The sequence below is a fragment of the Notechis scutatus genome, chromosome Z (genome assembly GCF_049901735.1).
Source record: "Notechis scutatus isolate UNSWTSFEM ecotype Mainland chromosome Z, rNotScu1.2, whole genome shotgun sequence".
NCBI lineage: Eukaryota > Metazoa > Chordata > Lepidosauria > Squamata > Elapidae > Notechis > Notechis scutatus.
Window position 1 is genome coordinate 101,665,865 of NC_142025.1, and position 26,979 is coordinate 101,692,843.

The 26,979-nt window shown below is 39.1% G+C and overlaps 1 protein-coding gene, 1 long non-coding RNA gene and 1 pseudogene across 5 annotated transcripts in view; all 3 read right to left on the reverse strand.

Moving 5' to 3' along the window:
* Positions 1-6,258, reverse strand: part of ETV4 (ETS variant transcription factor 4) — a 31,957-nt gene extending 25,699 nt beyond the window's left edge. For 3 of the 4 annotated variants that reach the window (XM_087948057.1, XM_087948058.1, XM_026669522.2), the window contains exons 1-3: positions 6,153-6,258; positions 5,932-6,028; positions 4,556-4,603 (exon numbers count right to left, since the gene is read on the reverse strand). In XM_087948057.1, coding sequence (XP_087804183.1) covers positions 4,556-4,603; positions 5,932-6,028; positions 6,153-6,212 — 205 coding nt within the window. In that variant the 5' untranslated portion in view covers positions 6,213-6,258. The remainder of the gene's footprint in view (positions 1-4,555; positions 4,604-5,931; positions 6,029-6,152) is intronic. The other variant, XM_087948056.1, reaches the window with a different exon arrangement.
* LOC148129031 (uncharacterized) overlaps positions 1-26,083 on the reverse strand; it is an 83,482-nt gene extending 57,399 nt beyond the window's left edge. The window contains exon 1 of the long non-coding RNA XR_015745948.1: positions 26,037-26,083. This is a non-coding gene — a long non-coding RNA (uncharacterized LOC148129031). The remainder of the gene's footprint in view (positions 1-26,036) is intronic.
* Positions 6,518-6,645, reverse strand: LOC113413537 (U1 spliceosomal RNA; annotated as a pseudogene).
* Positions 26,084-26,979: the final 896 nt, after the last annotated feature.

Here is a 26,979-nt window from a genome sequence, read left to right on the forward strand (position 1 = left end):
AAAAGTAATACAGGTGAGATATAAATAAATGCTTTATCTGTTCAATGAAGGCTCAATTTATTCATGGAAGTAATTCATGGAAAATACCAGTAGCCCCAACCCTTTTACCAAAAGTTAAATAAAATACAATTTTAAAATACAGTTTTTGGTCAAAAAACTGGAAGCAAGCAATGGGGAATCTTTCTGTCCATCATGACCTCTCTGTACATTTTCAGAAACCATTTCTAACCATTGCTAGGTAAGTCTTGTGTTAGATAATTCTTTATTCCAACCAGTTGTTTATGTAATTTTATACTTCTCTTATTTTAGATAAAATAAAGCCTCAAACTCATGCAGAAATAATTTCAGAGTCTTTAGCATACCCATTTAATTCAAGTAAAGAATCCAATCTCTGCTATGCATGCCTTTTATCAGGATAAACAATTATAATCTCAGATAAAACTCCGGCCCATTCCACCACCCATCCTGGACCACACAATCCACTTCAGTAACATGCTTGTCTCAGTTTGGGAAGCAAACAGGACAAGAGATTTAACCTGGAAACAAGGAGAAACTTTCTGACAGTGAGAACAATCAACCAATGGAACACCTTGCCCTTGGAAGTTGTGGGAGTGCCATCACTTGAGACTTTCAAGAAGAGACTGGGCTGCCATTTGTCAGAACATGGTGTACAAGGTCTCCCGCTTGGGCAGGGGGTTGGACTAGATGACCTACAAGGTCCCTTCCAACTCTGATTATCTGTTATCTATTAAGACATAATGAAGAAGTGGCTAGATGGCACCCATTATTCAAGTCATTGCATCCCCCAAAGCAGCTCTCAGCATTCTCTTCCTTTGATGTTGACAGAGAAGAATTAAAAAACAGATAAAACCACCTGTTTCCAACTTCGCTGAATAAAGACAAAAGCTAGCAGTCACAGCAGAGCCATTGCTCCCTGTGGTTTTGGCTTGTGGACAGCACTCCCATCAAACACATACCTCTATTCTTTCAATAGCCTCCCTGGCACATCGTTCCTAAATAGGTTTGCAGCCTCTTTCCCAATAGATCAAGAATTTAATTTCTGCAAGATTATTTAAATTGTAAGGCAATCTTAACTGAGTACTACAGAGGATGACCTTGCAAGCCAATACTGAGTGTCAAATGCAGAATCTACCTCCCTCCTCCCAGTTCTCTGCTCTCTACCTATCCATCTTTCTTTTTTGGTCATTGGTAATCTTTTTTGGTGTTGTTGTATAGGTAGTCCTCGGCTTACGATCACACTTGAGCCCAAAATTTATGTTGTTAAGTGAAACTCTTATTAAGTGAGCTTTGCCTCATTTTACGACTTCTCTAGCCAACATTAAGTGAATCACTTCAGTTGTTAATTTAGTAACATGGTTGTTCAATGAATCTGGCTTCCCCATTGACTTTGCTTGTCAAAAGGTCACAAAAGCTGATCACATGACCCCTGGGCATTGCAGCCGTCGTAAATTGTAAGTCAGTTCCCAAGCATCTGAATTTTGATCACATGTCCACGGGGGATGCTGCAATAGTGGTAAGCGTGAAAAACGGCCATAAGTCACTTTTCTCAGTGCCGTTGTAACTTTGAATGGTCATTAAATGAACTGTTCTAAGTTGAGGACTGTCTGTATTCTCATTGTGGGTTTTTTCATTGTTTATTTTATTATTCTATTACCTTAATTTTGTTTGCACTCTTTTCATTTCTTCCTTTTTATGGTTGAAAGCCACATAGGGTAGCCCCAAAGTGAGATAGGCGGCAAATTAATTTAATAAATAAAAAATAAAATAAAATGAATAGGTTAGTGAAAAAGGAAAATTACTCCATGGCTTTCTCTGCTAGTCCATTTTATTAAAGGGATTTTTTTTAATGAACCAAATAGTAGCTTGTATTTTAATACTAAATGTACAGAACCTTTCTTCCTCAGCAAGTAACAATGCAGGCAAACATTCTCTTCACAGGTTAGTTTTTAAGTAAGATTTATATTAGATGGCCTTGGAGAGAGGGAGTAGAGCAATGTTTGTCCATCTCAACAATGTTAAGACTTGTGGACTTCCAACTCTCAAGAATTTTCCAGTCAGAGCGCTGGCTGGAGAATTATGGGAGTTGAAGTCCACCCACCTTAAAATTGTTAAGAGTGAAAAACACTGGAGTTGAACAATCTCTCTCTTCCACTAGATCCATTTAGAATCTTAGACTGATATTCAAAATGCAATTATGCATACATACAATTACTTCAGTTTACTTGCAATAGTTTTAACTTATCTAGATCTGAGCTCCAGGGATGATACATCAGCATATCTTGTTTCATTTCACTGTCTCTAAGCTTTGCATATATGTGGCTGGATAACTCATATGATTATCATGTAGCCACTACAGTTGGAAACCATGTGACTTGTAGGTAATTCTCCAGCAAGCCACAATGAACAAGGTGCAATTGGCTTGGTGCAATTTCTGTTTTAAGTCTACGGAAAATTAGTCCTGGTTTTTGTTTTTTTGAAACTGCTGAGCTGCTAAAACAAACTGTTCCAAATTGTCAATATCCTCTTAAGGGATGTAAAATAACTTGGTTACAAATTTGGTTATTTCTAGATTAGTTAGGTAATCCAGTACCAACTATGTTGGAAGGGAATGGGAAGAGTTTAAATCCCACACATCTAGATTTCAGAATTAACATTATTATGATTGCTGAAATATCTTTTAACATAAAAGATGAATATAGAGGGGGGGAAGTAACATTTCTAGGAACCTTAGTTTAGATTGTTTAAATGGCTGTTTATTGCTGTCAGAGTTATTGCTGCCAGATTGACAACCATATAAATCACTTGAATAAACAAATCTAAATATATAAAGTATCAAAATAAAGAGCAAACTGTTCCCAATCCTAACACTATGCACCATGAAGTGTAAGAAAAGTCTTAATTTGGAAAAAAAATAATCATATTTTCTATTTAAGATTTTGTAGCCCCAAAGAAACCACAAATAACAATTCATTTTTCCTGTCTTTGTTCTCAATTATTTGCTGTCATCAGCAAATCGTAAGATCCCAGAATTCAAATTCAGTTCTAAACATCTGCGTGGTTTTTTTTTCTTTCAAGGAAAAGAAGGAGGAAAGCAAGCATTTAGTTTTCATGGTTATGTGTGAGAAGAAGACTTATAAGCAGTCACTCAGGAATCATTTGAAGCTATGACTTACATCCTGAATTTGAAATTCAGACAACCACCCAACATTTACACTGTTTGCAGTGTCCATGTGTCCATGATTTACAATGGTTTTTTTTTTTTTTGCCAGAAAGTGGCATTTATTCCAGTTTATGGCAAAAAACAACAACAACACATTGTGGATAATGGGTTTGTTTAATGGCCACCACAAAAAAAGGTTTTAAAATTAGGCATGGTCACATGGTGATCTGCTTAATGACCAACAACCATAATTCCAGATTCAATTATGGTTGTGATTTTGAGGACTATTAGTGCATGTTTTCAATTCTATATCCTACCTCTTGCTGTCAATAGCATTAGTGTGGTCTTAATATTTTATACAAAAATTTGGAAATAAAATGCTGTAAGTATATGTTCTTGCTTAAGTTGGCTCAGTTTGGAGTTATAGACATCTTCCAAGTTTTTCATTAAAACCATGGTTTACTTTCAAAAAGTAGCGTATAAAATAAATGCAATATTTCAGTATATTCATTTCACAATCACAGTAGCAAATTCTCAATTTTTAGGCACCAGAACTGCAAGAAAGAAATTGTTAGCAACATTCTAGATTAGACATCACCAAACTCTATTGGAGTATCAGTTGTACTGACAAGTATTTACTTAACTTTTTTTAAAAAAAGAATTATACCGGAACATATACATGAATATGGAATTCCTTCTTCCATATTATATACTTTTTTAAAAAAAAAAATCTGACTGCTGATCAGCTGCTCAGTTTTACTCCATTTTTGCTATTGTTTCAGAGAGCACCACCAATTTCAGATAAGCAGAGGAACAATGCATGTTAAGTAAACACGCAGATAGCTTCTGTAACCTTTTCAAAATGCCATGTCCCCAGGCCCACACTTTCAAAAATAAAATACAAAACCCATTTCCAAATTGCAATTAGCTACTATGTATCTTAATTGGCCACCTAGGGAATGAGCAGATTTGAGGGTTCTCATCCCAGGTTAATATTGATCAAAATGGAAGTAAAAAAAGAGCAGAAAGTAATGAAAACCAACACGATTCTAAGGCAATTTCCATTTTTAAACCACCCTCTTTCAAAAGCTTTAAAGCAGGGAGGGGCTCTATGGGTTTTAGCAAGGGGGGAAGCTGAACTGCACTGGTCAACAGTCATCATTCCAGAGGGCTGGAAAGTTTGAAGGCCCTTTGCCAAGTTCCTTTCATAAGCAAATACCAACACAATGATGCCATTCATATTCTTGAATTTACTCAGGCTCAGTTACACTGAAAGCAGATGGAAGCAAAAGGAAAGATACTTAAAAGATGATGATAATGGGCATGACAAGGAAAGAGGCAGCAAACAAAGAAAGATCCATTAGTTAGCCTTACCTTCAGTCAGCCAAGTTTCCTGGAACTGGTTTAGATCAAGGAAGAGATCTGCAAGGAAATGGAGCAGAGCATAATATGTAGTTCTGGATCAGTTAAGAATGTTTGAAAGAAAAAGGCAGCGTTTCTCAATCTTGGCAGCTCTGAAGCTGGTGAATTTCAAGTTCCAGAATTCTCCAGCTGGTAAGCTGGAGTTGAGGTCCATCCATCTTGAAGCTACCAAAGTTGAGAAACACTGGGTCAAAGGGAAATAACAAGGAGGTCCAAATCCATTATAGAAGTCCAATATAATCTAAGGATATCATGAAACAAACAAAATAGTTTTGTTTCAAACCTTTAACCAAAATAGCCCCACCAGGAACAACTCTTAAGAGACTACATTCTGAAATTTAGGGCATTTTATTCCAAGCTCACAATCCTAAAACATCCAACTCTAGCACGAGTAAAAATGTTTAAGTCCTCTCCCGAATGGTAATAAAAAGAAAGCTCAACTCTAGCAGCTGTTTCTTCACAATTGCACTAATCCCACAGGGGAAAAAAGCTGGTCAGGTAAAACTGATTTTTCTAAATTGATCCGTGTTTTCAGAACTGGCTCACTAAAATAGAAAGCAGCTATACCGCCTACAAGCATCCAGTGCCGTAGCCACTGCAGAATTATGGAAGATTCATTTCAGAGCTGTTAAGAATAAACTTTTTTTCTGAATTAAAAGAAAAGGCATTTGTATCCTCAATGAACCCATTAAAAAAAAAAACTAATTATCAACATTCAAGCTAAACAGAGAATGTTAACCTCTTAAACATTATATATATATATATGGTGGCTAACAGGAAGATGAGAGTTCTTAAGAGAATTCTCTTAGATTGTGGTCCAAGGACTTTGTAGTATGGAAGCAAGACACAGTTGCTTCACACCAAGAGGGTTCTGTAAAAAAAAAGATCTGCATCCTCATGGTGTAGCTCTCCCAAGACAAAGAGATGATCTCCCAAAATTCCTTATTCTGTTCATCAGGTCAGCACTGCAGCAATTATGACGTGCTCTCCATCTAGGCTACAGGCAAAGACTATGCAAAGAAAGAAGGTACAGCTTCTGAAACAACATTTTTTATTATTCAAGTGTGTTTCTCAGTTATCCAAAATGAAAGAACCAAAAATGGCCTTTGGTAGATCATGCACTGAACATTAATCTTAGGGAATCTGGGTCCATGATAAAACTATGTTATTCCCTGTTTGCAAAATAGGAAGCATGATTGCACTGGGATATCACTACATTTCCAAATCAGCTTGAAGCTTCAAGCTAGAATACATCTGAAACAGGATTGTCTCTGATGCCCTCTATGTCTGCCCGTGTTCCTCCCACTCTCTCTCTCACACACACACACCTTCTGAATCTGGGACATGGGACACACCTGGGTCCATGGATTTCCTCCGTGAAGTCATCACAGCTCTGCTGTCCATAGTTCCATTCCCTGCTGGTTTCTGTAAGTAGACAAACAGCACTAAAGTTAATATAAGACAGACCACTGTACCAGGTGCTCAAACTACTGCTCAGAAGAAGAAAAAATCAGAAGCCTTAAAGGGCAAATTCTCGGTCCTCACTCACCTGTGCAGAAGTGTAAGGCACTTGTTGGTCCAAATATCCTTTCATCCTCCCATCAGTCATGGATGCAAGTTTCTTAAAGGCATGGAGGACAAATAAAAGATCCACTAGGTAGAGAGAGAGAGAAAATGCATCAAGAAGATTTTTAAATGCTACTTATGAAATGCTACTTATTGATTTTCTACTAGATACATTTCTTAGTGCTTTATAAACATTGTGTTGCCTGGATATTTAATTTGCTTAATGATACAAATTACATTCTTAATCTCCACCCCTTTTTTCCCAACCATTGATAAAATAAATTCCATATTCTACGTTCTCTTTCTGCTTAATTTTCAATGTCAGTCTATCCATTTCTGCACAATCTAGTATCTTCTTAACCACCACAAACCATGCAGTCAATCGCAAGGGTCAGCACACCCGGAGTGCAATGGATGAGCCTCACCCTGGGAAAACCACCTTCGTGATCATGGCGTCTCCCCTGCCAGGTAACTATGTCATCTGGCTGTATATCTTCATTTTTCTGGTATTGTGCTAAAGTAATCCTCCCTGCTGTTAAGGCATGTAATATTAAATACATACTTTTCTTATCAAGTTTTTTTGATATTATACCTAATAAAAACGATTCGGGTTTATAATCTATATCATGATGAATTCCTTATTGCATGCAATTTGCAGCAGCATCTACAGGAAGGTCTCTTAAATGGATTCCTAAGGCATTGGTCCTCCCCCCCCCCCCCACCCTCCTGTTACTGTTGCCTGCTGGAATACCAAAACTGAAAAGATGCACTTTCTCTCTCTCTCTCTCTCTCTCTTTTTTTGCTTCTTCTGCACCTCCAGAAGAAAAGCCCTTTAATCTGATGCTTTTGGATCTGTTAGGATTACAACTCCCAACAGTCCCAGCCTTCATGAGCCATGTGCTGTCTTGAAGATGGATCCAATGTACAGCAGGGGATGGCTTAACGAAATGACTAATGGAGGAGAAGGGATGCAATCCTTAACCCAAAGTCTACTTTCAAAACTCAGATCCTCTACAAACCTTTTCACCCTTCTGTGCTTCTGCAGCGTCCTCCTTCCCCCTTCTTCTTTCCTGGGTGCTTGGATATTATTATTATTATTATTATTATTATTATTATTATTATTATTATTATTATTATTATTGTTGTTGTTATTATTATTATTATTATTATTATTATTATTATTATTATTATTATTTATTTATTTATTTATTTATTTATTTATTTATTTATTTATTTATTATTATTATTGCTCCTTTAGCCCTGTAACTTCCTCTACCTCTTCCTCAGCCTCTGCTTCGCCCATCCCACTGGACAGGAGTTTAAATCGTATCAACTCCTGCCCGATTTTCTCCTCTTCAGAAGTTGAGGAAGCCAAACTTCATTATTCACCTCCCTATAGATCTTACATTGGGGAATAAGCCCCATTGACCTCAGTAAGACTTCGTTGCAATATGAATAGGATTAGATTTAAATCTCTCCGGCTTCAGATATCCTTCTGTTTGTATCGGCTGCCCTTTCCCCCCTAGGCTTCGACCTTTAGATCTTCTTATTTGCCCGTGTTTGCTACATGATTCTCTCTACAAAAGCAGCCCTGCTTCCCCAGCACCCACTAGGCCTCATGGCTGTTTAAAAAAAAGTTCCTCCTCGTCCCCCCCCCCCCAACTTCTGTAAAGGTATGTGAAATAAATAAGTTTCTAAGAAAACGTCTTTTCCTCACCTCCCTTCAGAATAGAAATGCGGGGGGTCAGTTCAGGTCTTCCCTGCCGGCCCCCACCTCAAGGCAGCTGATTTCAAACAAGAAGAATATACTGCTTCGCGAAAAAAACAGAGCCGTGTGGAGTTGCTCCCGCCTCTAGCCCGCAGTCGTTTCCTCTTTCACAAAAACAGACTCTTTTCTGTTTCTCTTTGTTTCATTGACTTTGTGAATGAAAGAAAGGAGGGGGGGAATTCCCTAGGCTTGCTGGGACACGCCCAACCAATCAAGGCTCAGCAAGGCCCTCAACCAGATTGAAATAAGGCGTGGTTTGAATGCTTTTGAGCCAATCAGCTGAGATGTTCCAAGATTCATTCATTGTTGGAACTCTCATTCATAAAAAAACAAGAACGCCCAAAATTCATTCATAAAAGGCTGGCGAGGAGGGAGGGAACATGTCACGGATTGTAAATTCAAAGGCTTGGCTTAGATCGAATCCGTTTTCTAATTGGTCTAAAACTGGTTACGAAGTTACGTAAGTAAAGGTGTAAGTATAGTTGTTTACCACCCGTTCTTAAAACCCGCCATAGTAAAGCCCGCCACAGGCGCTGGGGGCAGGGAAGGTCTCTCCAGAGAAAAATAAAGTTGGTAATTTCATGGGTATGTTCTGTACTGAGTTGAACATATCGATAAATTGGGGTGGGTTTACCCCCTTCTCCCTCCGGATTTAGAACTCCATTTCAGAAAATGGAAGAGAAGGAAAATAACTTTTTGTACTAGGTTCAAAGGGATTTACGCTTTTTAAAATGTGTGTTAGAATAAGAAAATTATTTATTTTATGAAAGAGAAGACACCTATTTGCTTAAAAGATACAACTGTTGATCTTATAATATTCAGAGCCATAAACATTAGGCTGAATCCAGATGTGGTTGATTTATCATGGCGTACAATGCTTCAGCTGCACTGCATTTCATTAGTTTATTATGCCAAGGAGTGAATCCATCATCTACTTGGCCAGGTGCTTCCATGAGCCCCACGTTTTCTGGAGGGTAAGAATAGGCAAGGTCATCCTCTACCGATGCCCAACTCAACAGAAAGGCCACCTCTACCGGCAGCTTTTCCTTCTGGGCATTTCTGTCTATCCCACACACTGCAGCAGTGTGGACATCTCTTAGGTCCCACCCCTGGAACAATGCATCTAGTGAGGCCTAGGTGGTACAGGTAGTCTTCAACTTATGACCACAGTTGGGACCAGAATTTATGTTGCTAAGCAAGGCAATTGTTAAGTAAATCACACTTGAGTTTATGACTTAGACTTAGAACAACTTTATTGTCACTTTGAATGTACACTAATTGGCATACATTAAAATGAAATTTTGTTGCATACAGCTCTCCTCCAATGTACACCACATAAACATGATCAAATAAATACAAAATTGTGTATATACCCACATATATTATATGACACGGAGAAACAACACAGTCTAGTTCGGATGTATACATGTACATGGAGAGAAAAAAGAACCTTGTGAGTTTAGATGGCATAGGGAACAAAGCTGTTACAGAATCTGGTAGTCCTGCTAGAAATACTTGGACTATTTTTGACGCAGCCATCAAGCAAATCACTTTAGTTGTTTATTGAGAGTTTTGCAGCGATAATTCAGCGCCAGAAAAATAAACACAGATGGCCGATGCTTCATTTAACATCTTTATATACGTAAGTAGATTTTACAAACCAGTTGTAGATTTCTCCAACATGGAGCAAACTCAAACAGAAACACGTTGCAAGTTCAGAGCAGAGCTCCAGTCTTCAGCAAGCAAGCAAGTTAGTTTCATCTTCAATAGACAGACTCAGAGCTCAACATAGTTGCAGAGCTTCATATAGAGCCAGGCCTAGGCTACTTTTAATTTCAGTTTCCAGCCTAGGCTAATTCTAGTTTCAGTTTCCAAACTGCCCTCATTGGCTGTTTTAGTTGCTGTGCCTATTCATTGGCTGACGTTGTTACCAAGCTCTTTTCCAGTTCATGAATATACTCTGACATTGTTTAAATGAATCCAGCGTCTCCCATTGACTCTATTTATCAGAAGCCAGCTGGGAAGCTCACAAATGGCAGTCACACAACCCCCAAGATGCTGCAAGTATTGTAGATACATACTGGTTGCCAAGCACCCCCATTTTGAATGGGGATGCCGCAATGGTCTTAAATGCAAACAAGGACCAGTCACAAGTCATTTTTTTCAGTACTTCCGAATTCAAACCGTTGCTAAATGGATGAGGACTACCTATAGGTCTTGTGACAATATCTCAGAAGTATGACCTCTCTTCCTTCCTCCCCCACCGCCACCCCTCCTGAGAATCAACTGGCTCTTGAATCTCTTAGCTTCCAAGAAAGCTTTGGAGACTCTCAGGCACTGGGTTCAGGATGTCACACGAGTTCCCCCTGGGAAGGAGAACACATGCCCTGACTGTGTGATCCTGTACTTGTAACAGCATTTTTATTGGGACATTGTGATTTGTTTTTATAGTAGCATGTTGCCCAGTATGAATTAGGAAGCCATATAAACTTTAAAAAGGAAGCCATATAAACTTTACTTATTTAAAATGAAATAAGTAAATAAATAAATGTGGACTTCTCTGCCTTTCAGCAGCCTGCCTTGCCTATTGTGATTCATGATCCATTCTTGATGAGTTCAAATCACCAGGATCAAAGGGATTACATCCCAGAATTCTGAAGGAGCTGACAGGTGTGATCCCAGAACTATTAAACCATATTTTTCAAACATCCTGGAGGAATCAACCAGAGGATAGGAAAAGAGCTGATATGGTTCCCATCTTCAAAATAAAATAAAATAAATGGATTCAGGAAACTATAGACCAATCCACCTGACATCAATACCTGGGAATAACCTGGAAAAGATAATCAAACAACAGATCTGTGAACACCCAGAAAGCAAGAAGAGTTATAACCAGAAGCTGTTAGGAATGTAAGTCACCTAACAGTTGGGTTGGAAAATATATAAACCAGGATAGACATTTTAATACTGTCTCTTTAAGGCAGGGGTCCCCAACCGCCGGTCCGCGGACCGGTACCGGTCCGCGGAACAAGTCTTACCGGGCCGCTGGTTGCTGGCGCCGCCATCTTTTTGGTAAAAAGTGCTTCCGGTGAGCTTTTCCGGGTAGAAAGCTCACCGGAAGCACTTTTTCATCAAAAAAGATGGGCGCTCAGCGCTCGATGAGCTTTTCCGGGAGAAAGCCATTTCTACCCGAAAAAGCTCACCGAGCGCATGCGCCGCCATCTTTTGACGAAAAAGTGCTTCCGGTGAGGTCACCGGAAGCACTTTTTCATCAAAAAGATGGCGGCGCCCAGTTCTAATCATTGTTATTCTTGGATTTGATGTGAGTCTATTACTGAACTGTTTTTGAGACTGGACTTTGATTTTGGATTATCCCTGGACTGAAAACTGACTGCTTTAACCATGAATGACTTGGACTGTTTGTTGAACTTCGCTTAACCGTTTTACTGGAAGTAAAACCTACATTTTACTATACAGTGTATCTGTGCGCTGGTTGTGTGTTATTCTTCACTACTCCCACTACGTCTCCCTGTGTGCGCTCATTCTCCTAATGGGGAATTTCCTCAACACTTGGTTATGGGCCCAGGCCATACCAGGCTCAGATAACTGAGAGTTAGTGTAAATACATAGTACTATATACAGACAGCTGTTTACTGTTTAATTGTGGTTTACTGTCCTGGTAAAGATGGCACGAGACCCTTCAACAAGTCTATCACTGATAACCCTGTTGGATGGAACAAACTATGTTTCCTGATCTATGAAGTGCAGTCTACTTCTGCGTAGAGAAGGGTTATGGACTGTAGTTCAAGATCCACCGGATGTAAATGCTTGGGATCCAGATAATGAGGACAATGCCAAGAAGCTAGCTGACTTTAAACAGATCTACGAACGAGCTCTTTGTATAATTGGACTAACACTGAGTGACCAGCAGCTAGTCCATATTCGTGGAGAAGAGTCTGCTGCTAGGTGTTGGGAGAATTTGAAGAGGATTTATGTTTATGACAGTGTAGGTGCACACATACATCTTACACGTAAACTGCTTAGAGCACGTCTTCTGAAAGGTGGAGATATGTTAGCTCATTTGAACTTCATGAAAAGAACTTTTCAAGAGCTACATGAAAAGAAACTGATATTTTCAGAGCTGCATCAAGTTTACATCATTCTTTCCTCATTGGATAAGAGTTATGATGAGTATGTATCTTCACTGGAAGTCCTGACCAAGGATAAACTGACATTGACTGACATAACCGGAAGGTTGTTAGAAGAAGCAAGAAGATGGCTGGATAGGGACCAACTAAGAAAGGAACAACCACAAGAAGAGGATTTGTCTTCAACTGCCTATACTGTTGGGAAATGTTTTTCTTGTGGGGCTAGGGGACATATAGCTAGATTCTGTAAGAAGGGAAAACAACAGAATTCTGGTAATCACCAGAAGGCTAAGAAGAATGTTAGTTTAGCTATGTCTAGCAATTCAACTGTAAACCATGATTTGTGGGTTGTTGCTGGTGGAGCTTTGCAGTGCATTACTAGAAATAAAGAGGTTTGTAAAGATGTCCACGAATAAACAACATGTATCATAGGCAAATGGATGGAAGATGAAAGCATCTGGAGAAGCATATTCAGCAGCTTGTCCATATTCGTGGAGAAGAAAATGCTGCAAACTGCTGGGAGAACCTCAGGAAGATTTATGTTCGGGACAGTGTAGGAGCACATATAAATCTTACACGGAAGCTTTTTCGAACGCATCTTCAGAGGAATGGAGATATGTTAGTTCATTTAAACTGTATGAAGAGCATTTTTCAAGAATTGCAAGAAAAAGAGCTTATATTTAATGAACTGCAACAAGTCTACATAATATTATCTTCATTAGATCAAAGCTATGATGACTATGTGACTTCGTTAGAGGTATTGCCAAAAGAAAGCCTCTCATTAACCAAGATTACAGGCAGGCTACTAGAAGAAGCCAGAAGAAGGCGTGAGCGTGACGAGCTGAGAGAAGATAAGAAAGAAGAGAAATTATCTTCAAAGCTTGAAAGAAACCAGCAAAGCAAAGTAAAGCACCTGGAAGAAGAGAATTTATCTTCACGGCATACACAATTAAAAAGTGTTTTAATTGTGGAGGCAGAGGACATTTGGCAAGATTCTGCAAAAAGAGAAAAAGCCAGAATGTAAAAAAGCCAAAGAAAGCATTTGAACTAGCCACGTTTAGCAACTCTGATGTGAAGAATAATTTATGGGTGGTTGACAGTGGCGCATCCCATTGCATCACAAGAGATAAGACAAAATTTATAAAAATGTCTACAAGTTCTCAACATATATCTCTTGCTAACGGCTGGAACCTGAAAGCGAAAGGTCAAGGTTTTGCACGTTGTCCGTACATAAACCAGGATATAAAAATGTTGTATGTACCGCAACTAAAGTTTAATTTGCTTTCAGTAAGGGTATTAGATAAATTAGGTTATGTAATTACTTTTAAGGATAATAATTGCATAATTGAAAAAGATAACAAAAAGGTAACTGCAGCTTTAAATGGAACATTATATGTCTTAGATAATAGTAAGAAAGGGGAGGCTCAAACTGTATTTAATAATATAAAGCCTCATGAAGAATGTATCCATTTATTGCATAGGCGTTTGGGGCATGTAAATTTTAAAATGTTAAAACGAACAGTTGAGTTATCTGAAGGAATAAGGTTAAAATCTTGTGATAAATATTTGCGTTGTAATGTTTGCTGTGAAGATAAGAGTAAGGTATTGCCTGCAAATAGGCTAAATGGTTTCAAAACAAAAGAACCTTTAGAAGTAGTATTTGCAGACATAATAGGTCCAAAGAAACCCAGTATGGGGGGTGCTAGATATATACTGAGCATTATGGACCATTATTCTAGATATGGGTTTTGCTATTTAATGAAAAGCAAAACTGAAACATATCAACATTTTTTCAATTGGCTTAGGTTTGCTGAAAGAAAGTCTAAACGACAACTGATAACCCTGGTGACAGATAATGGTACGGAATTTATTAATAACAAATTCCAGAACAGACTTAAGGTAGCTGGAATAGAGCATAAGAAGTCTGCTCCATACAGGCCAGAACATAACGCTTTTATTGAAAGAAGAGGCCAAACACTACAGGCAATGGTTAGAACAATGTTAAATGATTCTGGGTTACCTGATTCTTTGTGGGGGAGGCTACAATGTGTGCTAATAACATATTGAACAACGTTGTTAATACAACAACAGGTGAAATACCATTCACCAGATGGCATGGCAGGAAACCTGATCTAAGTTACCTGCACACATTTGGTGCACCAGCATGGGTGCATATTCCTGCACAACTCAGAAAAAAAGGGCAACATAGAGCTAAAAGATTTTTCTTCGTTGGTTATCAGGCAAACCATAGGGCATATAGATTTTGGGAGAAAGGCACATCTAAAGTGTTATGTAGTGCTAGTGCCCAATTTCTAGAACATGAAGGATGGGAGAAATTAGAACAGGATGCCAATAAAGATGTAATTATTGAATCCTATAGAAATCCCATTAGTTATCCCTGTAACTTTAAAAATAAAGTAAAGAGACAAATACAGGATGAAATAGTGCCCATAAAGGAAGAAACAGATTCAATAGCTGAACAGGATGAGGAAGATGAACAGGTAGTAGTTCGACAAAGTCCTCCTGTAAGCCCTGTAATTCCCAGAAGAACTACACGTGTATCTAGACCGCCTGATAGGTACCAGGCTAACACAGTGTGCCAGATTAATCAAGTTCCTAATTCTGTTGAAGAAATTAAAAAGTATCCTACTAAGGAAAAAGAAAAATGGTATGCAGCAATGAATAAGGAACTGAATTCATTAAGTGATATGAAGGTGTATGAAAATGCCAAATTACCTGTAGGAAAGAAATCCATTGGCTGCAAATGGATATTTAAGGTAAAAACAGATAAAAATGGTAATTTAATCCATAAGGCAAGGTTAGTAGCCCAAGGTTTTAGGCAGAATGCTAATGACTACGATGAGGTGTTTGCACCTAGTCTTAAGGCAGCAACCTTGAGGGCAGCTTTAGTGTGGGCAGCTAGTAAAAACTATATAGTTAACCATTTAGATGTGGAAACTGCTTACTTGCACGCCCCATTAAAACATACTATTTATATGAAAAAACCTGTTGGTATTAAAAGTGAAAATAAGGATAATAATGATTGTTGGTTGTTAAAGAAAAGCCTCTATGGTCTTAAACAATCAGGCTATGAATGGAACCAGTATATTGTAAAGGAACTAGACAATATAGGATTTAAAGCTGGTTTAGCCGATCCATGTCTGTTTAAGAAGGAGACAAATGGGAAAGTATCATTATTATTACTATTCACAGATGACATTGCATTGATTACTGAAACTAATGATGAAGCAAATAAAATAATAGCATCATTAGGAAAGAGAATAAAGATCAAGCAATTAGGGGAGATAAAGAAGTATCTCGGTTTGAATATAAAGAAAACACGGAAAGGTTTTAAGATATCTCAGGAAGATAAGATAAGCAAATTGCTAAAAGATTACAAGATGGAGCTTTGTAAACCAGCTAAGACTCCAATGAGTCAGGAGTTTAGCAACACTGATGTACAAAGCCCTGAGTTTGATAAGGTGATTTATCAATCTTTAATTGGTAGTTTGAGTTATATTAGTAATTGGTCTAGACCAGATATATCGTACTGCGTGAATCAGTTGGCTAGATTCAATTCTGCACCATGTGAAAGACACTGGATTGCAGCTAAGAGGATATTAAGATATCTTAAAAAGACAATGAATTATTCATTGTATTTAGAACCAAAGGGTGATTTAATTTTGAGTGCATACGCAGATGCTAGCTTTGCATCAGAAAGAGACACTAGAAAGTCGACTTCAGGAACAGCCATAATGCTGGGTAAAACATTAATAGGCTGGAAGTCAATAAGACAACAGCATATAAGTTTGTCTACTATGGAGGCAGAATTCTCCTGTTTATCATTGTTATGTACAGAATTAATAATGTATAAACAAATGTTAATTGATATAGGTATAACTGTAGATTATCCTATAATTATACATGAAGATAATCAGGCAGCAATTCAAATGGCCACAAATATTGGAGTAAAAACAAGGAGCAAGCATACAGATCTAAGATACCTAAACGTGAGACAATCTGTAAGAAGTAAGATGATTCAGCTAGAGTACTGTATGTCGGAGGACAATTTAGCTGATAATTTTACTAAAGCCCAAGGTGCCAGTAAGCACCAGGAGAGTTGTGAAAAATATGGGATAAGATTGTAAAGGAATTATATATTTATTTCACCCAAAAGGGGAGTATGTTAGGTATAACATTGATACCAAATATGGTTTGGGTGAATAAATATATAAAACTTAGATATCATGGTTTAAGTGCTTATCACTTTAAGCAAAATGCAGCAGGCAATTAGCCGATTAAGGGTGCGGTTAGAAGTTACAATATAAGGAAGCATTAGAAGCTGGAAAGCTTACTGTCTGTGAGTTGCTGACTGTCTGTAACTGTGTGCTGCTGCGACTAACTGTGATTACTGACTGTGAGTGCCTGTGACTGAACTGTTATTGTTTGCTACTGTTTGCTGATTACTGCGTAAGTCTACTGAATATCCAGCGTTTGTTTCTCTGGAGAGTGAAACCGGAGGAGGAGAAGATATCTTTATCGGCTGATAAAGATATTGCAAGGACTCTTAACTTGGACTATACTAGTGAGTCTTACTGGATGGAAATACTGTGAATGACTTAATGGACTGAATGACAATGCTTAAACTCTAACTGGATTAAAAACTATTTAAACTACAAACAGTGTTTGTGTTCAGTGTGTGTATACTCTGGGGCCCTTCCGCTCTCCTTTGGTTGCCTGGCTTGACTACTGCTGCAATACTCTGCTAGGGGTTAATTCCCAAACCCTAACAGTACTGCCTATTGTTCTTGTGTAAATGAGCATTTAACTATGTTATATGTACCTAAACTGAAATTTAATTTGTTATCAGTAAGGGCTTTAGTTAATATTGGTTATGTAGTAACCTTTAGGGGAGATAACTGTATAATAGAGAAAGAGGGTAAAAGTGTTACTGCTACTTTAGAGAATGATTTATATGTGATACATGATGACCAGTTGAAGATGGCTAACTCGGTTTATAACAATGTTAAGCCACATGATGAATGTATACATTTACTACATAGATGTCTGGGGCACATTAATTTCAAAATGTTGAAACAAATTGTTGAATTGTCAGAGGGAGTAAAATTGAAACCCTGTAGCAAGTATTTAAACTATAACGCCTGTAGCCAAGAGAAAAGTAAGGTTATTCCAGCAAACAGGCTTAATGGGTTTAAGACCAAAGAACCTTTTGAGGTTGTTTTTGCTGACATAATTGGTCCTAAGAAACCTAGTTTGGGAGGTGCCTGCTATGTTTTGAGTATAATGGACCATTACTCACGGTACGGTTTCTGCTATCTCATGAAAAACAAAACAGAAACATTCCAACATTTCTTTAACTGGCTAAGATTTGCTGAGAGAAAAATGAGGAGTAAAGTAATTACTTTAGTTACTGATAATGGGACTGAGTTTATTAACAAAAGATTCCAAACAATGCTGAAATTGGCTGGTGTCGAGCATAAACATTCTGTACCTTACAGACCACAACATAACTCGTTTGTAGAATGAAGAGGGCAAACGTTACAAGCCATGGCTCGCACTATGTTATCTGACTCAGGTTTGCCTGAAACACTGTGGGGTGAGGCCATAATGTGTAGTAACCATGTGGTGAACAATGTGGTGAACACAACAACTGGAGAATTGCCATTCACTCGTTGGCATGGCAGAAAACCAAATCTAAGTTATCTACACACATTTGGAGCTCCAGCATGGGTGCATATTCCCTCACAAGTAAGAATGAAAGGGCAACATAGAGCTAGGAAATTATTTTTCGTAGGTTACGAAGCCAACCATAGATCGTTTAGATTTTGGAATCAAGGCACAGCTCATGTTTATTGTAGTGCTAGTGCAAAATTTCTTGAGCACGTTGGGTGGGATAAACTGGAACAGGAATCCAACAATTATATTATTATTGACACCCAAATAGTCTCTAAAGATGAATTAAGTAAACCACAAATAGCCATTAAAGAGGAAGAACAGGCACAGGAGGAAGTAGTAGAACAGGCACAGGAGGAGGTAGAAGAACAGGAGCAGGTGGCACAGGAGAGTCCACCGTTAGCCCTGTGTTACCAAGATGTTCAACCCTTTTAACACGACCACCTGATAGATATTAGGCTAGTATTGTATGCCAAGTGAATACAGTTCCAAATAACTATAATGAACTGAAACTGTATTCTACTAAGGATCAGGCTGCTTGGCAGGAAGCAATGGATAAGGAATTGGAATCATTAAAAAAGTTGGAGGTATATGAAAATGTTAAGTTACCATCTGGTAATCATGTCATAGGATGTAAATGGATTTATAAACTTATTCATTGTTGCTATTGTTCACTGATGACAAAGCATTAATCACCAAAACTGAACAAGAAGCTACCGTGTTTCTCCAACAATACAGCCTCCCCCAATAGGAAGTCCCAGCATGCTTTATAGGCATAAAATCAAATTAAGCCCCTCCCCCCAAATTAAGGCCTATATTAAACATGCGAAATGGGGGGGAAATGGCGTGGGGAGGGGGCTGGCCGTTAGGAAGTACTTTTGTTGCATACCCGGATATGGTGCTGCCTGCGTTGACCTTGGCGTAGGTGGGGCACTTCATATCGGGAGATCTTCCACCGTTGCTTTCCCTTCTCCCCGTGCTGCCACGGCGTTTAGAGCAACGTCGCGGCGTTTGGCACAGCCATGCGCAGCCAGCCAGGGCTCCTCCCTGCAACCGGAGTCCAGCGGAGACACTCGGCTTCAGGTGCTCCTGTCGCTGCCTTCCCTTTGCCTTCGAAGGCAAAGCCAATTCTTTTAAAAAACGATGCCCTACTACCGGTACGACAAAGACTCCCCTGCCCGAGAGGGCAGCCCAACCCCACGCGGGAGGCGAATCTCCCGGGGCTGCAGCGCAGGATCGGCCCATCCCGGGAGAAGCGCCCAGCCGCCATCCCTGCCTGGCGCCGGGCAGAGCGCAAAGAGCTTCGCCTGGGGCGCCCAGTGCAGCTGACAGGCGGGCCCTCCTGCCCAGCAGCGGAGCTCTCGCCAAGGCAGCGAGTGCCTCCCCGCCAGACCCTCTGCTCATCTCCGCTCAGAGCCATGCGGGCTGGGCAGAGCTGGGAAAGCGAGCTGCGGGTGTGCACCCGCCTGCCAACCGAAAGAGCCAGGCCGACCTGAGCTTGGCTTCCTTCCCAAGTCCCTCAAAGCCTGAACCCAAAGGGGCCACTGGGAGAGGCTGCCCGAGGCAATGATAGCGCCCACCCGTCCGTGGTCAAGGAGGTGAGGTGACAGCAGCGCTGTTTCCCTGGGGCGTAATGATCGTACCAGCAAAGGGGATGATCACGTACATCCAATGATCACCTGCTTTCCTTGGCAGGACACGTAATAGGAGGTAGGAGTATTAGGAACCTAGGCCACTTTGAGCTGAACAAAAATGAAGATGGAATAAAAATCAGATAAACAAATAAACCAACCCCATGTGGGACAGAATAAGATTCAGCAAAGAGGGATATCATATGATGGCATTGCAGCTCTGTGAAATAATTTGGAAGGTTCCCATTTACAAAATGTTTCTGCAGAAATTCAGATGTTTGGTAGAAGGTAGAAAAGCAAAAGAAACAACATTAATTCTGCCATTTAGTAATCAGCCAGGTTTTTGCAGCCGGATTACAGTATCCCCTATAAATACAAAGGAAGTCCTTGGTTATTGATACTGGAATTTCTATTGCTAAGCAATGCACGATAAAGTGTGATATCAGGTAACTTCATTGCTTAGTGACAGAAATCCTTGTAGTCCTCCAAACCATTCCCAGCTTTGTCTTCCCAACCCTGAACTTCAATAAGGTAAGAGATTTCCTCCTCTTCAACTCCCTCACAACCAATTATCTCACCCCCCCCACCATCTCTGGCCTTTTGGACACCCTGCCCTCTGACAGTTCTGTCACCTTGCACTCTGCTGGCCTTGCCAAGCCTTGCCACCCTCAGCTGAGCTTCACTGCCATCTTCTTTCTATGGTTGATAAAGTGATTTCAGAAGCACCCTTCGTGAGGCAGCGCTAATTGCACCAGGCTTTCTTCCTGAAAAAAAGAAGTGTATGCAGCCTTCTTGAAAGGCTCTGAAACCTTCAAAAGCCTCACACGAAGGCTGCGTGCCATTTGGACAAAGCATCATACAGTTTGGACAAGTACACACTCAACCTCAGGAGGACGACCTGGTGCAGCCAGCAATTGCCTTGCAAAGGCCAGGACGTGGGAGGAAGAAAATGGAAGAAAACTCAGCAGGAAGCGGCAGGATAGTAAAGCCCAGAGTGATGGGATGCAGGCTGACCAAAAGGCAGAGATGGGGAGGAAATAAGTGGGGAAAGTTGAATGGCCTGGCAGTTAAAAGTGTGGGTTGGCCGCCAGGACCCCAAATGCTGATCACATAACTGCAGGGATGTTGCAATAACCGTAACTCAGATATTGCCTGCAACTACCAATCATTCACTACCATTATAACTTTGAACAATCGTTGAATGAATGGTTAACTGAAGACTACAATACCCAGTAAGAGGGGAGAAATTAGCAGAAATATAGGACTTGAGCAAAGTGGACTGTACTGATTATTTAATTTTATGGTCATTAAGGCTTATTAAGTACCAGACTGAGAATAACACGCCACTAATCAACTGGATTCAGATATTCAATCATACTTCAAAGAAGCTCTTTAAATTTATTACATTGGTCTTAACTTTCTCACTGTGCTGATTTCAGTGGGGTAGTTTTAGGCCTGACTAAGTGTGCATCCAGTCATCTAACTGGTAGTTTTGTGCTCTTAGTTTGCTTTGTTTTGTTCTAGCCCACTCATGGCAAACAAGATGCAGTGGGCGGCGGAGGAGGAGAGATGCAGGCAGCATCACAGTGTTGCCATACAAGTTCTGCCTGTTTGTCCAAAACTTGCCACTCCTGCAAGCACCACAGTTGGACTCCCACCTGGTGAAGAAGTTGCTAGTGAGTTCTCCTGCTTTATAATCTGGAAGCAGATCTTAGAAGGAAAGAGATTCACAAAGTGAAATATTGATCGGGAGAGCTTGCTACAGGGAATCTCGTAAACATCCATGCCTGCATAACCTCCTCCCCTGTACGGAGGGGCCCTCCTGACCACAAAAAGAATTATGACTCAGAACATGTATTTGGCTTTGTGGGCAGGCTTCGCAGTGGAGAAAAAGACCCTAGCTTTTTTTTTAAAAAAAATGAGTAAAATCACAGCTAACCTTCTGTCACCCCAACTTAATGTGGAATTGGCTCCTTGGTTGTAGCTGATCTCAGAAAGAAATTTCAGATCGATCCTGGTTTCAGGACCAGAAGGAAGATGGCCTATGAATTCCAGGGCAATGGAGTAACCTGACCATGGAAGAGAAGAAAAGTGCCTATAAAGGCAATTGCAAACCACTTCTGTAATGCTGCCAAGATAGCTCCAGGGATCAGGAAGTCAGTCCAACTTGGAAGCTGCTTTACTTTTTTTTAGTATGGAATGGAGGAGGGGTAGCAAAAGCACTTACTTTGTTCAAAATGTCAAATGCACAAATAAAGGGTTACTCAAGTGTGTGGGGGGGAGAGTATTACCCCAAAATGGCACTAAAAATAAGCAAACATTTATTTAATCAAGGAAATAATCAAGGATTCATCTTTTTAAAAAGCAAAAAAAAGTTGGAGTTAAGCACCCTCTCTAAGGGAGATAGTTCATGTTAGGGAATCACTGCTGAGAAGATCTATTTTCTGCCTCTTTCCAACATAATCTCTAATAATGTAGCCACTGTTGCTGCAGTTGTGACTGCAGCAATCAAGCACTAATGCTGACTTCTGCTTATTCCCACAATCTTCCCAACTTAGTATCAATCAATTTCAATCAAAATAGAGCTGGGAGGGGCCTTGGAGGTCTTCTGCAGGAGACCGTATACAATTTGAAACAGGTAGCTATCCAGTTCCTTCTTAAAAACCTCCAGTGATGAAATTAAGGAGAACATTTGTTCTGAAGACAAGATGTTCTACTGGTTAATTGTCCTCACTGATAGGAAGTTTCTCCTTAATTCTAGGTTTCTTCTCTCCTTGATTAGTTTCCATCCATTGTTTCTCATCTTGCCTTCGGGTGCTTTCTTTATGGCAGCTCCTCAAATACTGGAATACTGCTATCATGTCACCCTTAGTCCTTCTACACTAGCCATACCCAGTTCCTGAAACCATTCTTCTATGTTTTAGTCTTTAGGCCTTTAATCATCCTAGCTGCTCTTCTCTGCACTTTTTCTAAAGTCTCAACATCTTTTGTATCGTGGTGACCAAAACTGGATGCAGAATTCCAGGTGTGGCCTTACTAAGGCTTTATAAAGTATATATACATCATACAATTTTGATTTTATGCCTCTATTTATACAATCAAGGATTGCATTAGCTTTTTTGGCTGCTGCCATTCACTGCTGGCTCATATTTAAGAGATCCTCCGCTAGCACTCCAAAGTCCCTCTCACTATTACTCCAGATGAATTCAGTTTTAACCTGCATGGCTAGTGTAGAAGGACTAAAAAGGACTAAGGGTGACATGATAGCAGTATCCCAGTATTTAAGGGGCTGCCTCAGAGAGGAAAGGGTCAATGTCAATCTATTTTCCAAAAGCGCCTATAGGCCAGAAAAGGAATAATGGGTGGAAACTGTACAAGGAGAGATTTAGCCTGGAAATAAGGGGAAACTTTCTGACAGTGAGAACAATCAACCAATGGAACAGCTTGTCCTTGGAAGTTGTGAGAGTGCCATCACTTGAGGCTTTCAAGAAGAGATTGGACTCCCATCTGTCAGAAATGGTGTAGGGTCTCCTGCTTGGGCAGGGGGTTGGACTAGATGACCAAGGTCCCTTCCAACTCTGATTATCTCTTATCTGCATCAGACCTAACACAACATGGGCATTTTCTCAAATGATGAAGATTGAAATTTAAAATATCTGGAAAACACATATTTGGGAGAGAGGGTGCAGATTATTAATAGCCAGAGCAATAGCCAAAGCAACTTGTCTTCTCCAAGTTAACCAACTGTCAGCCCTTTCAGATAAATTAGACAGGAAATATCATTAGATGAGTTAGTTCTACTTTGTTATAAGGCAACATTAACAAGCAAAATATTGCAAGTGTGAAACCACAAATGTTCCACCAACTCTTTTTACAGCCTGATCAATTTAGGATGAATCCTTCCTAAAAAAAATTTTCTCTGAAATTTAAGTGACTGTGGGCTCCTCCCCTGTTTTATTTTATTGTTCCCTAGGCAGCATCTCTCACCTTCTTCCTCAAGATCATTCCCACCATTATATCTACAGATCTACCTATCGACCCATCCAGGTACACTAACCCATAAATCAATTTCCAGGTTAACCCACAGATCCATTTTTCCATCCCAAAATATACAGTTTCAAAATGTCCTAATAGCGATTCTGGCAAAGAATTTCCCCAAATGTACCTGACATTTCTGGGAGTTCCTGGAAATTTTGGCAGTTTTGGGCTGGACTAATTTTTCAATAGTATTTTAGCCAACAGTCTATTCGTTTAGTGGTGCAGCGATATCATTGTGACATCATACAAATGGCACTTTACATGCAGGAAGGAAGCCATTAAACACTTAACCACTTTGAGAAATTAAATGCCATAACTTTACAGCGCTGAAGCCTCTCTGCAAAATGTTAGAATGCAGGAAAGCAATTAAAAAGACTTATCTAGGGGTGGGCGATAGTTTTATTGTGATAGAGCAGACTGTTAATTGATGCTATCTGGTAAGGGGGCTCTAGCTGGGGGGCACTAAAGGGCAGTGACTCAGGAAGCACTAAAACAAGCAAGTGCAGAATCTTTGCAGTGGAAAAGAGTCCTCAGAAAAATAATTTACAGCTTCAGATGAGCATGGAACACCTTTAAAAAGAAAAACATGTGCTCTCAAGTAGATCAGGCAGAAACTGGCCCAAAGTTCCTGTGGCAAATTCCTTTATCTTTAAAAGACTTACATCCAAGGCAACATTCAAACCTTTCCCCCATACATGGTTCATATGAAGTCATGCCAATGTCTCTATATATGTACAAAAAAAAAATCCAGTACATCACAAATGTACTCTCAACTTCTGCCATCTGCAGTGTATTTAAATATATTTTGGCACTACTTTGAAGAGAGTTTTTAATGATTTCTTTTAAACTGGACATGCGAATTGTTTTTAACAATGCATTCTACTTTAGATTTTGTTATTAAAATCTCAGCAACCAGGTCAATTCAAGACTCAATTTGTCTTGGGTGCTTCTTTTAAATGTGTCAAAAATGACCTTTTCATAATTGAGTTGATCTAAAATAATATGAAAGGCCTAGTGTATTTCCCAAAACCAATGTTTAGATTCTGTTTTTAAACTGGGTTTCTCACAGAATTAAAAACTACACTCTAATTCACTGTAATGGCTAAGTCAGTCAAAAGTATATCTACAATACAATATTTTCATACATTTTCCATATAGTATTAAGTGCAGAAGTAATTAAATTGGTTCAAAAATCATAATTCATATATCATACACAAATTGTATTTTCCCACAAATGCTAAAGTACATTAAGAAAAATAATTAATTTGAATAATTTTTTTAAAAAATAATACTTCTTACACATACATACATACATACATACATTCCCTCATATTTTCACTGAGTTCAAATGCTGCAGTTCATTTACATCAAACTTACTTGTTTAAACTGTTTTGATCACCAATAATCTATAGATTGAAACATAATAGGATTTATTTTATTTTTATTTATTTATTTATCAAGCAATTATAAGATAACAAGTATAAGTATAAACATAGTTATGAATACATGAAATGGATACATATAAGAAAAATAAAAAGAAACAATAGGACAGGGACAGTAGGCACGTTGGTGCGCTTATGCACGCCCCCTAACATACATAACATACATTCTGCTTATTAATCTCCCTCTATAAATCCAGATCAATACTTAGCATTTATACAATGCACAAGTCTGTCAAAGATGGATATTTGCACAGATTTTTTAAAGAATATAAGTAGAGTCCAAAATCATATCACCTTTATTCGATTCAAAGGTTGTACTTGAGGCTGTGCTCCAATAAATAAATAAATAAAATGGAAGGAATGGTCAAGACACAAATTTAAAATTGTTTCATTTGAATTTGAGTTTAAACTCAAATAAGTGGAATTATATTAAACAAATTAAGGTGATGACTATAACCCACATATGCAATAAATTTCTCTTTTGGTCATAAATGAGGGCTTTTATGAGGGCTCTGGGGAAGTTCCCAATGCTTTATGTGCCTTTCAAGATACAGACATGCCAAGGATTTCAATAAAAGTTTTTTTATTGTTGTAGGAATGTTGTTTGTATAGAATAACAAAGTCATTCCTGCTGGAGTTTCTCTCTTTATACCAAACTTATACCAACTTATACCAAATAAAATCTTATATCAAACAAAACACGACAAACTACTCCTAAAAATAAAATCCTATGGTATCTCTGGACAACTGAATAACTGGATAGAAGCATTCCTGTCAAACAGACAACAAATGGTCAAAATCGGGAGCGTTCTATCAAATCCAGTACCTGTCAATAGTGGTGTCCCCCAGGGCAGTGTTCTAGGACCAACTCTCTTCATACTCTACATAAACGACCTCTGTGATCATATTAAGAGCAATTGCGTTCTCTTCGCTGATGATGTAAAGCTGTTCAATACCACAGACAATACTGCTACCTTACAAAAAGATCTTGACTATGTATCTGAATGGTCAAACAAATGGCAACTTCAAATCTCAACAAATAAATGCTCTGTCTTACATATTGGCAAAAAAATCAGAAAATAAAATACAAGCTGAATAGTCAAGATCTTGTTGATGACCCAAGCTCTGTAAAGGACCTTGGAATACTCACCTCTAATGATCTAAGTGCTAGAGCCCACTGCAACTACATAGCCAAAAAGGCATTAAGAGTTGTTAACCTAATCCTACGAAGTTTTTCTCTGGTAATATCACACTACTAACCAGAGCATACAAAACATTTGCTAGACCAATACTCGAATACAGTTCATCAGTCTGGAACCCTCATTACGTATCTGATATTAGCACAATTGAGAAAGTCCAGAAATATTTCACAAGAAGAGTTCTCCACTCTTCTACTCGTTGTAGAATACCTTATGCCACCAGACTTGAAATTCTAAAACTAGAAAACCTTGAATTACGCCGTCTTCGGTCGGACTTAAGCATGGTATATAAAATCATACATTGCAATGTCCTACCTGTCAATGAATACTTCAGCTTCAACCATAACAACACAAGAGCACACAATAGATACAAACTCAAAGTAAACCGCACCAAACTTGATTGCAGGAAATACGACTTCAGCAATAGAGTGGTCAATGTCTGGAATACTCTACCCGACCCTATAGTCTCTTCCCCAAACCCCAAAAACTTTAACCTTAGACTGTCTACTATTGACCTCACCCCTTTCCTAAGAGGTCTGTAGGGGGCGTGCATAAGCGCACCATCGTGCCTACCGTCCCTGTCCTATTGTTTCTCTTATTCTTTTATTTTTCTTATATGTACCCATTTCATGTATTCACAACTATGTATACACTTATACTTATTATCTTGTAAACAATTGGCAAATCAAATAAAATAAAAAAATAAAAATAAAATAAAAAAACACAGTAGGTCATTTTAAGTTTCTTTCTTACACTTGCCTCTTTTTCAAGACTAAATAATATTTTCTGCAAGTCATTTAATAGCTCCCTCATCCCTTCCACTTTCCCAAGACCAGGTCTACATTCCTTCAAACGGTCCCCATGCAGTCCTGCGGCCAAAGGTCATTGGC